This window comes from Ctenopharyngodon idella, chromosome 2 (genome assembly GCF_019924925.1).
Source record: "Ctenopharyngodon idella isolate HZGC_01 chromosome 2, HZGC01, whole genome shotgun sequence".
Lineage (NCBI taxonomy): Eukaryota > Metazoa > Chordata > Actinopteri > Cypriniformes > Xenocyprididae > Ctenopharyngodon > Ctenopharyngodon idella.
Window position 1 is genome coordinate 14,638,713 of NC_067221.1, and position 12,579 is coordinate 14,651,291.

At 37.1% G+C, this 12,579-nt stretch overlaps 1 protein-coding gene across 4 annotated transcripts in view; it reads left to right on the top strand.

The window, feature by feature from the left end:
* The window catches only part of slc12a7a (solute carrier family 12 member 7a), a 30,059-nt gene that overhangs the window by 15,449 nt on the left and 2,031 nt on the right, over nucleotides 1-12,579 (top strand). The window contains exons 10-25 of one of the 4 annotated variants that reach the window (XM_051867521.1): nucleotides 618-716; nucleotides 832-889; nucleotides 1,055-1,229; nucleotides 1,429-1,547; nucleotides 4,486-4,584; nucleotides 4,839-4,958; nucleotides 5,051-5,155; nucleotides 5,241-5,409; nucleotides 6,145-6,340; nucleotides 6,635-6,804; nucleotides 6,901-7,032; nucleotides 7,783-7,890; nucleotides 8,108-8,218; nucleotides 9,725-9,897; nucleotides 10,006-10,020; nucleotides 12,365-12,498. In XM_051867521.1, the coding sequence (XP_051723481.1) occupies nucleotides 618-716; nucleotides 832-889; nucleotides 1,055-1,229; nucleotides 1,429-1,547; nucleotides 4,486-4,584; nucleotides 4,839-4,958; nucleotides 5,051-5,155; nucleotides 5,241-5,409; nucleotides 6,145-6,340; nucleotides 6,635-6,804; nucleotides 6,901-7,032; nucleotides 7,783-7,890; nucleotides 8,108-8,218; nucleotides 9,725-9,897; nucleotides 10,006-10,020; nucleotides 12,365-12,498 (1,983 nt within the window). The remainder of the gene's footprint in view (nucleotides 1-617; nucleotides 717-831; nucleotides 890-1,054; nucleotides 1,230-1,428; nucleotides 1,548-4,485; nucleotides 4,585-4,838; nucleotides 4,959-5,050; nucleotides 5,156-5,240; nucleotides 5,410-6,144; nucleotides 6,341-6,634; nucleotides 6,805-6,900; nucleotides 7,033-7,782; nucleotides 7,891-8,107; nucleotides 8,219-9,724; nucleotides 9,898-10,005; nucleotides 10,021-12,364; nucleotides 12,499-12,579) is intronic. The other 3 variants (XM_051867529.1, XM_051867539.1, XM_051867549.1) reach the window with 3 other exon arrangements.

A 12,579-nucleotide genomic window follows, 5' to 3' on the forward strand; every position in this document is an offset into this window, starting at 1 on the left:
GGCTCAAAACAGCTTTGTACTTGTGCTTTCGGGGATTGTTAATGTTTTGATACTCTTTTGGCTGCAAATTGCATTTACCTGCAGCAAAGAGTCGTCCTCAAATTGTACATGCAGGAGTTGAACTTAATACAGATCTTCATCGTTTACAAACACGATAGGATGCTTCTGTAGATTTGGTTTCAATGGATTGTGGGTAAATATCCAATTCATCGAGCGGTCTTTTTGTTCAAAAAAGTTAGAAACCATTCCAAATTATTCAGTATATGAGTGATCTATAAGAATGATTCAGACTGAATCGAAAACTAATTCAAGACCACTTGGCCGATAATTTGAAAGGAGGTGATTCATTAGTTGGGCATCGCTGGCAGGAATTACCAGGAATTTCAACCTGTCCTGACAGCTGAAATATTGTCGAGGAAAAAATGTAACGTTACAGAATCTGTCAACACTACCTAAAATAAGTCATAGCTTCGCTACTTAAAATACTACATGGTTTAAAAACTAGCAACACTACTGAAAAATGTAGTTAAACTAATTGCTTCACCATTTGTGATAGTGTAAAAGCTGTTTTAAAAGTATTATGAAACATATCAGATGTTTTTCTCTGATTTTCACAGGAATCATGGCTGGATCGAACAGGTCTGGAGATCTTAGAGACCCTCAGAGGTCCATTCCCACTGGTACCATTCTGGCTATTGTAACCACCTCTTTCATCTGTATCTTTTTGCTACAAAAAAAAGGGAATAAAGCCTCTAGGAAAATAACTTTAAGCTGTCTATTTTATAAACAATTTTATCATTTACTAATTAACCCCTTAATTATGCTAAACAGACATTTCCTGTGTAGTGTTATTTGGAGCATGTATTGAAGGTGTGGTGTTACGAGACAAGTAAGTGCTGTTTGGTAATAATAATAATAAACAGTATGTAATAACAGTGCGTTGCAAAAATGCTTGATAATTCCATTCAGATAAGACCTGCAGGCACAGTTTTTGCACATAATAAGTACATTCTTCCTGTTTTTACATGTTTTTGCATGCTTGCTTTCATAATAGGTATGGAGACTCAGTTAAGAAAACTCTAGTTGTTGCAACACTAGCTTGGCCATCGTCATGGGTGATTGTGATTGGCTCGTTTTTCTCCTGTTGTGGAGCGGGGCTACAGAGCCTCACTGGTGCTCCCAGGATCCTTCAGGCTATAGCACGAGATGGCATCATGCCATTCTTACAGGTAAAAACATGCCCTTTTATGATTTTTTTATTAGTTAAACACACCTTTACATGACTTGAGGCACAGATGTTTGTATAAAATGCTGTTGTTTACAGAAACTGTATACAAAGAAAGAAGTGAAAGTGTACAACACACTTGAGAGAATAGTCTTGACTATAATCCTGTGATGTAACTAACATGACCTACGTCTCACTGGCAGGTGTTTGGTCATAGTAAAGCTAATGGTGAGCCAACCTGGGCTTTACTCCTAACTGCAGCCATCTGTGAGATTGGGATCCTCATCGCTTCCCTGGATGCTGTTGCTCCCATCCTGTCAATGTGAGTGTGTTCCCCTTGCTTTCACCTTTTTACTTTGGGACAACTAGAGCCAGGCGGAATTTGCTGGGGGTTTTTTTGTTTGTTTGTTTGTTTGTTTTTTAATTATTATTATTTGCATTTTTTGTGCTGTTTTTTTTGGGGGGGATTGAAAAATTAAAACTTTCAAAAATTCGAAATGTAAAAAAAAAATAAGGCTATAGTTATGTGAAGGGCTCAACAATAAGGACTACCCGATGGCCCGGGGCCAGTGTAAACGAAGTTCAGGACAGTTGACGGATCTGTCACTTGCTCAATCGGGCCAGTGCTGCATTGTCACGAAAGTTTATCATTTGCATGTGTTTTTAAGTGTTGCCAATTTAATATATTTAAGTGCAATAAGACGCAAAAGAGAGCTCAATTTGGTACTCGCTGTGTGAGAAGTTTTGGGTGCACAACACACATCCGAAGCTCACACCCAGAAAGCCGCCTCCCAGACAGCACGCAAATACTGAATTATGTTCTCTTTCACATCTTCTTGCGCTTGAATGGACATATTCACACAAAATTGTCAACATGCCTGCATTGGTGAGTATCCTTGTAACATAGTCAGTTATGTCTTATGTGAACGTAAACAGTTGACAAATTACAGTACAGTAGAAAAAAATCCTTAAGGCCAAAGTACACTTCACTATTTACGCGTACGCAAGGGTCAGCTTACAGTGCACGTGATGCAAATTTCGTCACCAGAATAGTACACGCATACTGAACGCGCACCGCTGAATTTTTGTAACCGCGCTTACTTTGTATGTGCAGGTCGCATATAAGCATTTAAATTTTTTGCAGTAATTACTTTATCCACAAGGTGGCAACCATGCCCTGGGGCGTCAATTCACAAGATAGTTGAAGAAAAACTATAAACAGAACAGAACCAGAGATCGTATTATTATAGGGAGATAAGAGGGTCTGTATCTCTTACCATTGGAGAAAGCGTTATGGCTAACTTAATCACGTGCAGCACCTCTCAGCCTATCGTGTCGCCGTTCAAAACTCCTCCCTGCGTTCTGCCAATGCCTACTGCCCGTACCAGCAGTTAGCATTAGCCGTTACGCTTTTTTGGCTAAAGGTTGCAGGCTTGCCTTTCAATGGCTTTGACAGACCTGAATGCGTGCAAGCTACAGTAACAATGGAGGCCTATGCAGATGAGAGATTGAGAGAAGTGATTAGAAAGTACCCTCATTTGTACAACTCTAGCATGAAAGAATACAAAGATGTTTATATTGGTTGTAACTCGTAGAGGTATTGAGGTAAAAGAGGTCATTTGTCACAATGCGCATGCGTCGAGTCAAGTTAAGTATACTTTGCAAGGCCGTGCATTCAACTACCACACATAAAAATGTGTTATTAACATTAAAGGTGCAATATGTAAAATTTTCTGTCCGCTAGAGGTCACTAGAGGCCTATTCAAAACAAATGCATAGCTTGATGATGCCAAGTTTGAGCGTGGAATCTTGGGACATGTGGTCTTCACCTCACAGCCGGTGGAAACAATCGGGATAGGACTCAGGAAGAAATCATGTTCATGGATGCATTTATTAACGTTACTGTAGTATGAAGCAGTGCAGGACTGAGTGTTGTGGGAGCTGAACGAGGCCGCTGGAGCGATTGCGCAACACACGCCTCACGAGCAACGGAACTTTTATTATGCCACAGTCGCCGGTGCCACTTCTGCTTTTCCGGTCATGAGTATGAGGTAACACAGCTCTGTTTATCATATTAGATACATTTGAGTGTGTTGAAAATGATGTTATAACATTACTCTGTGCGTTCGCTCGGTGGCTGCTGCGAGACACTTGTTACACACTGCAGTAAGATTTTAGAATATCATATTAAAGGCTGGATGTCTTGTGTTGATAAATGGCATGTATTGTATGATGGAGAAAATTCTGTATTACTGTTACTAAAAATAAAGCTGCATCTGATTATGCTATGCTAGCTACTTGACAAAATAGTGTTTTTCTCTGAGGCAAGGTAAAGCATGGTACTCACAAAAAATCAAGAAAATTAGATTTAAACAATAAGACTAAACCCGTTGAGCTATATAACAACAATTAGTTTCTATAAATATATCAAAACAGTTGTTCCCTTGCCTATTAAAACATGTCGTATATTAAAGCGTTTTTGGGGTTTCCATGGTTTCTACAAAATAAAACCGGAAACCGAGGGTGACGCGGATATGACGCAATTGACAGGCGACTCCTCACACGTCCCAGAGCCTTGGTTAAAATTGCAATTGTCTCACGATTTACAAATGGATGGAAACATTTGGGACATTGTAAGTACTCAACTGAACAAAATATATAACACTGGCCTAGTGGTTTTTGGATATTTTACTGCAAAATTCTTACATATTGCACCTTTAACAACACACCGTTACACAAATATCAATTTTGTTTTTATGTAAATAGAGATTTGTTTTAAAATTATTACTTTTAAGTGATTTTTATTTTAAAATGTATTATTTAATATATTTTATAAATGTTTATATTTTGAATGAATAATTATAAAAATGTTTGTCAATGAAATTCTGTGCCTGCACTCTAAATGTGACCATTACATTCAGTTTTGCTACTCAGTTTGTGAATTTCGTGTTTTAGTATCATTGAGATACTGTTATAGTTTTAATTAATAGTTTTAATTCTTTTTTGTTGTTGTTGTTTAAATTTTAATATTTGTTAAACATTTAACAACTTTTTTAATGTCTATGTAGTTTTCATGACTTTTTATTTCAGTTTCTTTTAGTACATCAAGTTAAACTAAATGAAAATAAGAAATGTTTCCTTGGCAACTAGCTGAAATAAATATTCTATTTTATTTCAGCTAACATTTATTTTAATTCAAGTTTTTAAGGTTTTAGTTTTACTTAACTATAATAACCTTGGTTTCAATTACTACATTACAGGTTTTTCTTAATGTGTTACCTCTTTGTAAACCTGGCCTGTGCTGTCCAAACACTTCTACGCACCCCAAATTGGAGGCCAAGATTCAAGTTCTACCACTGGTAAGTCACACTTCATGATTTCCAAAGGAACAATCAACAGCTTTGTTAAAAGTGCACATTCTGTTTTTTTCCTACATGCTAACAATGTCATGCTGTTACATGGACTTGGGTTTTTTATTAACTAAATAGGTGTAGTGTAATGGTTATTAGTTCCGTCTACATGTGAATTAAGGTAAAATTGAGCAGTCAGAGTTAATGTTTGCTTGTATTAACTACCATTAAATGCACCATTGGATTTGTTTAAATGTCTGCAGGTCACTCTCTTTCCTTGGGATGAGCCTGAGTCTCTCGCTCATGTTTGTCTCATCTTGGTACTATGCTTTGGTTGTCATACTGATTGCTGGATGCATCTACAAGTACATTGAATACAGAGGGTAAGCAAGTGTCCATCAGATTCACTGTGTTTTAGGTTAAATGTTTATATTAACTTTATTCCTTCCTATTTTATTTCCCTAACACCCCTCAGGGCAGAGAAGGAATGGGGAGATGGGATTCGAGGATTATCGCTTAACGCAGCTCGTTATGCCCTAATAAAACTAGAGGAGGCGCCACCTCACACCAAGAACTGGAGGTAAGCATTCAACATCTTCAGTGCTATATAAACATCATCATTCTTGACTAAATCTAAGGCAAAAATCATTTAACTCATCTTCCAGACCACAGCTGCTGGTGCTCCTAAAGTTGGACTCTGACTTGGGGGTAAAGCATCCACGTCTGCTCTCCTTTACCTCACAGCTGAAGGCTGGGAAAGGCCTGACCATCGTCTGCTCGGTGCTGGAGGGCACCTACATGGCTCGTGGGGCAGATGCTAAGCTCTCTGAACAGGTGAAGGCATAAGGTTAAAGCCAAATCAGAGATGATTATCAAATACATAAGATGATTGTTATCCAGTGAAGTGTGTAATTTCTGTACAACTATTGTCAGCACATAAGAAACAAATGAAAAAGAATTCTTCAAATTTTCCAATTTTCTGCATAGTTTTTGTCACCTTGCCCTTTAGGGTGGCTTACAACCATAAGAAAAAAAAGAAATAAATGTGAGGTTGAAATGTTGAGGTTTTTTGTTTAAAAAATAATAAATAAAATAATGATAATCATCATCATTTGCAAATTTTTCACCAATTATACTTATTTCACCAATGATACTCAGGGCTGGTTACCAGAAATGTCGCTCTCTCAAACCCTGCATGAAGCAAGCCATGACAATTGTGTCCTTGCGCAAGACATTTAACTGCAGATTGCTCAAGAGTGAAAGTCCTTGTTAATACATTTATGGCTTATGGTGACATTGCATGACAGTCACAAAAGCAAATTCCCCTTTAGAATCCTGACCTTCCAGTCATTTTTAATCTACCCTGTAGTCAATGTTGTCTTTTTGTTAAACAAAGTTTTGGGGATTAGTAGTGATTAAACAAGACATATGCTTATACATAAGCCTTTCTGACAGCATATTCACTCTTGGTAGTCAATACATTTTATTGTATTCACATATTGTATTCAAATTTATTCAACATTGAGTTTTACTAACATAATTCCATGTTTTTGTTTTTGTATTTCACAGAATATCAAAGCAGCTATGGCAAAGGAGAAAACGAAGGGTTTCTGTCATGTGGTGGTATCCTCTAACCAGCGGGATGGTTTCTCTCACCTGATCCAGTCCGCAGGCCTGGGTGGCATGAAACACAACGCGGTGCTTGTGGCCTGGCCCGCCAACTGGAAACAGTCCGAGAGCTCCCTCTCCTGGAAGAACTTCATTGGTGCGCACTTGTCATTTTCTGATACTAAGCTGGCAGAAAGTCAGATAATCATCTTAAGGCAATGAGGTCAGGGATTATTAATGAGGATTATAAGGGTTGAGACGGTAGCTGAGCTTTATTATGAGTGAACTGTTGAAGGCTTTAGGTCTCAAAGAACTGAAAAAAGATGAGTAATCCCACATCATTTTAGATCAGTTTGTGAAATATTATGTTGTTCACAATGATGTGAAAACATTGCATGAAACATCAATCAGATTGACAAAATAGTAAAAATTAAAATGTTTTTCTCCAAAGAAACCGTCAGAGAGACAACAGAAGCCCACCAGGCTCTGTTAGTGGCGAAAAACATTGATACTTTTCCCACAAACCAGGACCGGTTAGCTGAGGGTACCATTGATGTCTGGTGGATTGTCCATGATGGTGGTCTACTCATGCTTCTTCCTTTTCTGCTCCGCCAGCACAAGGTAGAAGGCAACAGAATGTCTTGATACAGCAAAGTTTCTCTTTTTTTCTACCAAAGATTTTTACACAGTTCTTTACCCTGCCCTGAAATCATGTAGGTTTGGAGAAAGTGTAAGATGAGGATCTTCACAGTGGCTCAGATGGATGACAACAGCATCCAGATGAAGAAAGACCTGCAGATGTTCTTGTACCACCTGCGTCTTGATGCGAAGGTGGAAGTTGTGGAAATGGTGAGCAGTTTTGGGGGTAATGCATTACACATAACTTGAGTTACGTAATCAGGTTACTTTTTTCAAGTAACTAGTAAAGTAACACATTACTTTTAAATTGACAACAAAACGTCTGAGTCCCCTGTAAAAATAGCATTCCGGAGGGTAAAATACATGTTTTTGGGGGGGTTCCCCTGGTAAAATTTGCATTCCAGGGGTTAAATATCATGTTGTTTCAACCCACGGACATGAAAAACAACTTGCGGCAACAGTGTTAAAGTAGCCCAATTCCACAGGAAAACTGTGGACTAAGCAACACTGCCTCTACTGCACAAGCGTGAATTTGCATTTCTTTCAACCTGAAGCTTATTTGTTTCACTTTTGGTGTGAAAGGGCCTTTACATTTGCCAAAAATAGAACCTTTTTTGTTGTTATTACAACAAGCATTATAAACAAGCAATTCCAGCCCAGGTGAGAAAAAGTAATGCAAAAGGAATGTGTAACATTACTTTCCAAAAAAAGTAACGAAGTAACACAATAAGTTACTTTTTTAGGGAGTAACGCAATATTGAAATGCATTACTTTTAAAAGTAACTTTCCCCAGCACTGATTGTGAGATACAATTTTGACCCATTATCATGTTTTAATAAAGTTTTAATTATTATATTATATTATATTATATTATATTAATGAATGGTGGAAAGTTTGCAGGATACTGGAATTTCACTTTTAGTTATAACTTAACTGGCCACTATGTCATTATCTCTGTAGCATGCAGGTGATATCTCAGCCTTCACCTATGAGAAGACCCTTGTGATGGAGCAACGCTCTCAGATGCTGAAGCAGATGCAGCTTTCTAAGACAGAGCGGGAGAGAGAGGTAATATTTCTGTTTTTTTGTCATTATTGTCAGGTTATTATGGGACTATGCTGGGTATAAATCCGTATGGTTGCAGTCAATACACTTCACACAGAATCATAAGTTTTAGCAGTTTTAAGGCATTACTTGCATTAGAGTAAGTTAGGGCTCTGTTTTACATAAGGCATCTTCCTCCTGCTTAACCATTTTGGATTGTTTGCTCTGTGGCGACTGCCAGATTCAAAGCATTTCAGATGAATCCCGGAATTCCATCAGGAGGAAGCCCTGCGGGCAGAAACCATCTCACAACAACAAGTTACAAGTGCCAACTGTAATTCTGGATGAGGAGGTAGCTCAGGGGGTTTATATCTTACCGTTCACATATTCTCTGTCTGTCAAGGCTGCTACCACTAGATAACCATCCTGTATAACTCTCCTGAACTGCTCCATCCAAACCACCTCTTTTCCACTGGGGCTGGTGCCTGAGCTGGCTTGTGTTTCCACCGATTTGGGAACTGTGCAAGTTCTGCCCACTGATATCACAGGTTCTCTTGTTCAAGACCAGGATTTGGACATCAGAGTTTTTTGTGTGTAAAAGCGCAGCTCTGTCCAGATTAGGCAATGGCTCTGGCACCAGCCTGAAAGGTGGTAATCCATTCACATTGTGAGACATGACAGAGCCACAGCTTTCATCAAGGGCTGAGTTATGCAACTATAATTCTGCTATGGTTTTCACCTCATACATTTGAAAATGTATGAAGCATAACATAAAAAAAGCATAACATAGCAATGAAAATGACTGTGGCCCTGAAAATGTCAACATTTTATTTGTTTACAGCATGTCTGCATGTCATTATAGAGCATGAGTGAAAAGAGTTTCTCAACTTCTGAATTTTGAGTAAAAACATGTGCGGCTCCACTAATTATACTGCTTTGTTTATTTGTTATACGATTGTTTATGTAATCGAACTACAGTACAGTACAAAATTTTAGGGTTGGTTAGATTTTTTAAAATGTTTTTGAAAGAAGTCTCTTATGCTTGCCATGGCTGCATTTATTTGATCAAAAATACAGTAAAACAGTAATCTTTTGAAATATTAATACAATTTAAAATAACTATTTTCTGTTTTAATATATTTCAAAATGTAATTTATTCCTGAGATGGCAAAGCTGAATTTTCAGCATCATTACTCCAGTCTTCAGTGTCACATGATCCTTTAGAAATCATTCTAATATGACGTTTTGCTGCTTAAGAAAAATTTCTTATTATTACACTGAACTTTTTTTTCAAAATTCTTTGATGAATAGTAAGTTCAGAAGTATAGCATTTATTTGAAAGAACTGTAAATGTCTTTAATGTAATTTCTGATCAATTAGATGCATCCTTGTCAAATAAAAGTATTCATTTCTTTCAGATAAATCATACTGACCCCAAACTTTTGATAAGCAGTGTATACATTTATTCATTTGTATATTATGTACTGTAGAGTGTTTGGTTTTGACTCTCAGTCTGATTACTAATTCATAACTCGTGTTTGTGGGTATTGCAACATTCCTGCAACACTCATTCCCCTGCTGAAAAGATCAGCATAACTGGTTTTAAATACTAATGTGCTGGTGGTAGCTTATCGAGCAAAACTTGCTTTGTCAACCACCTTGATCTACATCTACACCAAACCAGCATAAACCAGCCTGGACCACCATGAAGATTCACGTTGGCCCAAGCTGATCTTTTCAGCACAGTCTTTTAACAAAGTTTATCTATCTAGGTCCTGTTGACCTGCTTTCCAGAAGCATTTTCACTGAATGTTAATCTAGTTTATTGTTGTAAGCAGTGTGTGTCTTGCTCTTTCAGCCTCAGCTGATTCATGACAGGAACACTAAGTCACATGCCATTCTGAACGACAAGCCCACGCCTACTTCAGACCGGGTCCATATGACCTGGACCAAAGAGAAGCTGATTAGTGAGAGAAACCGCCAACATCGAGAGGCCAACATGACTGTGCGGGACATCTTCAATATGAAACCGTGAGTTCATAAGGCCATTTTTGCAGTTTATCTGAACGTTTTTATCATGTTTCATAATTAAATGGTTTCGTTTTTTTCATGCTAAGATATTTTGTTTTGTCCTTCCAGAGAGTGGGAGAATCTGTAAGTTCTTTTGACTATTATGCAAGCAGTTTGTGTGCTTAAGAGTCTGTATTAGTTGTCTGGTCTGTGTTACAGAAGTAGATGTAAACAGGATGTGTTGAATGTGTGTCACACTAAACATGCAGCATGAACTGGTGTGTGTCTCTGTGTGTGGCCTGCTTAAGTCATAGTGTGAGTCATAGTCACGGCATGTGTCAGCATGAAGAATTGTGACATAGATGTTTCTGTCTGCATGTGTCAACACTAACTTTGTGCTTACTATAGATGACACCTACAGTTAGATAGCATGATGGCATTCATTATTTTTAGTGCTTAGTCCAGTGTATTAATTATAATAATAACACATTTTTATGCTGTTTTTTATGCTGTTGGCATGTTTTTGGTTATTTATTTGTTGCTAATGTTTAATATTAACATGTAGATGAATTTTACATTTATTTTACATTTCACTCATTTAGGACTGTATAGCTAATTCAGGCTTATCTGTTTTCTAGCAAAGCAGATTGTTGCTTCAATATAATCCTTTGCAAAGACTGGCCTTTAAAGGATTAGTTCACTTCAAAATGAAAATTACCCCAAGCTTTACTTACCCTTAAGCCATCCTAGGTGTTTATAACTTTCTTCTTTCTGATGAACACAGTCGGAGTTATATTAAATAAATATCCTGATGCATCCAAGCTTTATAATGGCAGTGAACGGGACCAACGAGCATGAAGCTGAAGAAAGTGCATCCATCCATCATAAACGTACTCCACACGGCTCTGGGGGGTTAATAAAGGCCCTCTGAAGCGAAGCGATGCATTTGTGTAAGGAAAATATCCATATTTAACAAGTTATAAAGTAAAATATCCAGCTTCCGCCAGACTGCCTTCCGTATTCAACTTAGGAAGAAAGTGTAATGCCTCTTGCAGTTCAAAACGCTTATGCTATGTCCTACACCTTCTGTTCAAATTGGGAAAAAAAGCGTAACTGATGTGACGTCAGTTACTCCGTGTGAAGTACGTTTATAATAGACAGATGCACTTTCTTCACCTTCATACTCGTTGGTCCCGTTCACTGCCATTAGAAGCCAGATTATCCCGGTATATTTTTCTGTTAATAGATTTAGCAATATGGCGGGTGTATGCTGTATATTACGATGTTATGATGAATTATATGCCTTTCTCCACTGACGTTCTGAGTTGTTCAAAGCATTTCTAAGGATACTGATTGTTAGAAGGCAGCTGTCTGACTGATATGGTGAACGAGAACATGGTTTGAGTAACATTAGCAACACATTAGCTGTTTGATAACATAGTCAAGCAATGGGCAAATCATATTACCGTTAGGTGTCTGATGTTGTAAAGAGCGATACCGTTGTGCAGCGTTTACCTCAGTAAGTTGACCAAGTGGATCTCTGAGCTGGCATGAGCGAGTGGAGGCCGGGCTTATCTGCATATTCATTGATCTGCGTATATTAAATGAGGCAATAGTGTACAGTTACATTCAAGTTATTTTAAGGCATGAAGAATTTTTTTTTCACAGGAAAAAATGTATAAATATGTCGTTTTTGTGATCAAAGATGAGTTTTAAGGGATAAAATTGTTGACTACATGCACGTCATGTAGGGAGTCTAATACTAGTCTAATACTTAATCACATCCCTATCAATGAGGTTATCATTAATTCCTAGCATTGGATCTCCATCATATTTCAAACCATTTTTAAGGAAATACAACAAAATATGATATCACTGATATCATGATATAATGAACAAACAAGTATGAATCTCTGCTAAAGTTACTTCTTCAGACATACACTACTAACTACAAACATACACTAAAATTCTAATGTTTGGGGTCAGTAAGATTATTATTGTCATCATTATTATTATTATTATTATTATTATTATTATTATTAAAGAATTTAATACTTTTATTCAACAAGGAGATAAAAAAAAAATATATATATATAAGTATTCTATTAAAGAAAAATGTAATCACAACAAATATTAAGCAGCACAACTATTGGTGATAAAAAGAAATGTTTCTTGCGCAAATCTGCATATTAGAATGATTTCTAAAGGATCGTGTGACACTGAAGAAAAATCACAAAAAAGAATTACATTTTTAAATATATTAAAATAGAAAACAGTTATTTTAAATTGTAATAATATTTTACCTCATTAATATGTTTTACCTCATGTTTGATTAAATAAATGCAGCTTTGGTGAGCATAAGACTTCTTTTAAAAACATTTAAAAAATCTTACCGACCCTAAACTTTTGAATGATATTCTCATATTTCTTAAAAAAGTCTTAAAAATTAAGTTTTGATGCTAAATGTGAATGACTGAATTTTTCACAGGGATCAGACTAATGTGAGAAGAATGCACACTGCAGTGAAACTGAATGAGGTTGTAGTCAACAAATCCCAGGGAGCCCAACTGGTGCTGCTGAACATGCCAGGACCACCCAAAAACAAGGGCGGGGATGAAAACTGTATCCTTTCATCAGCTGAAATGCAGACAGTGGCACATCTACTTAAAGGGGCTGTTATATAACTGAAGTGCAGTGAAAAGA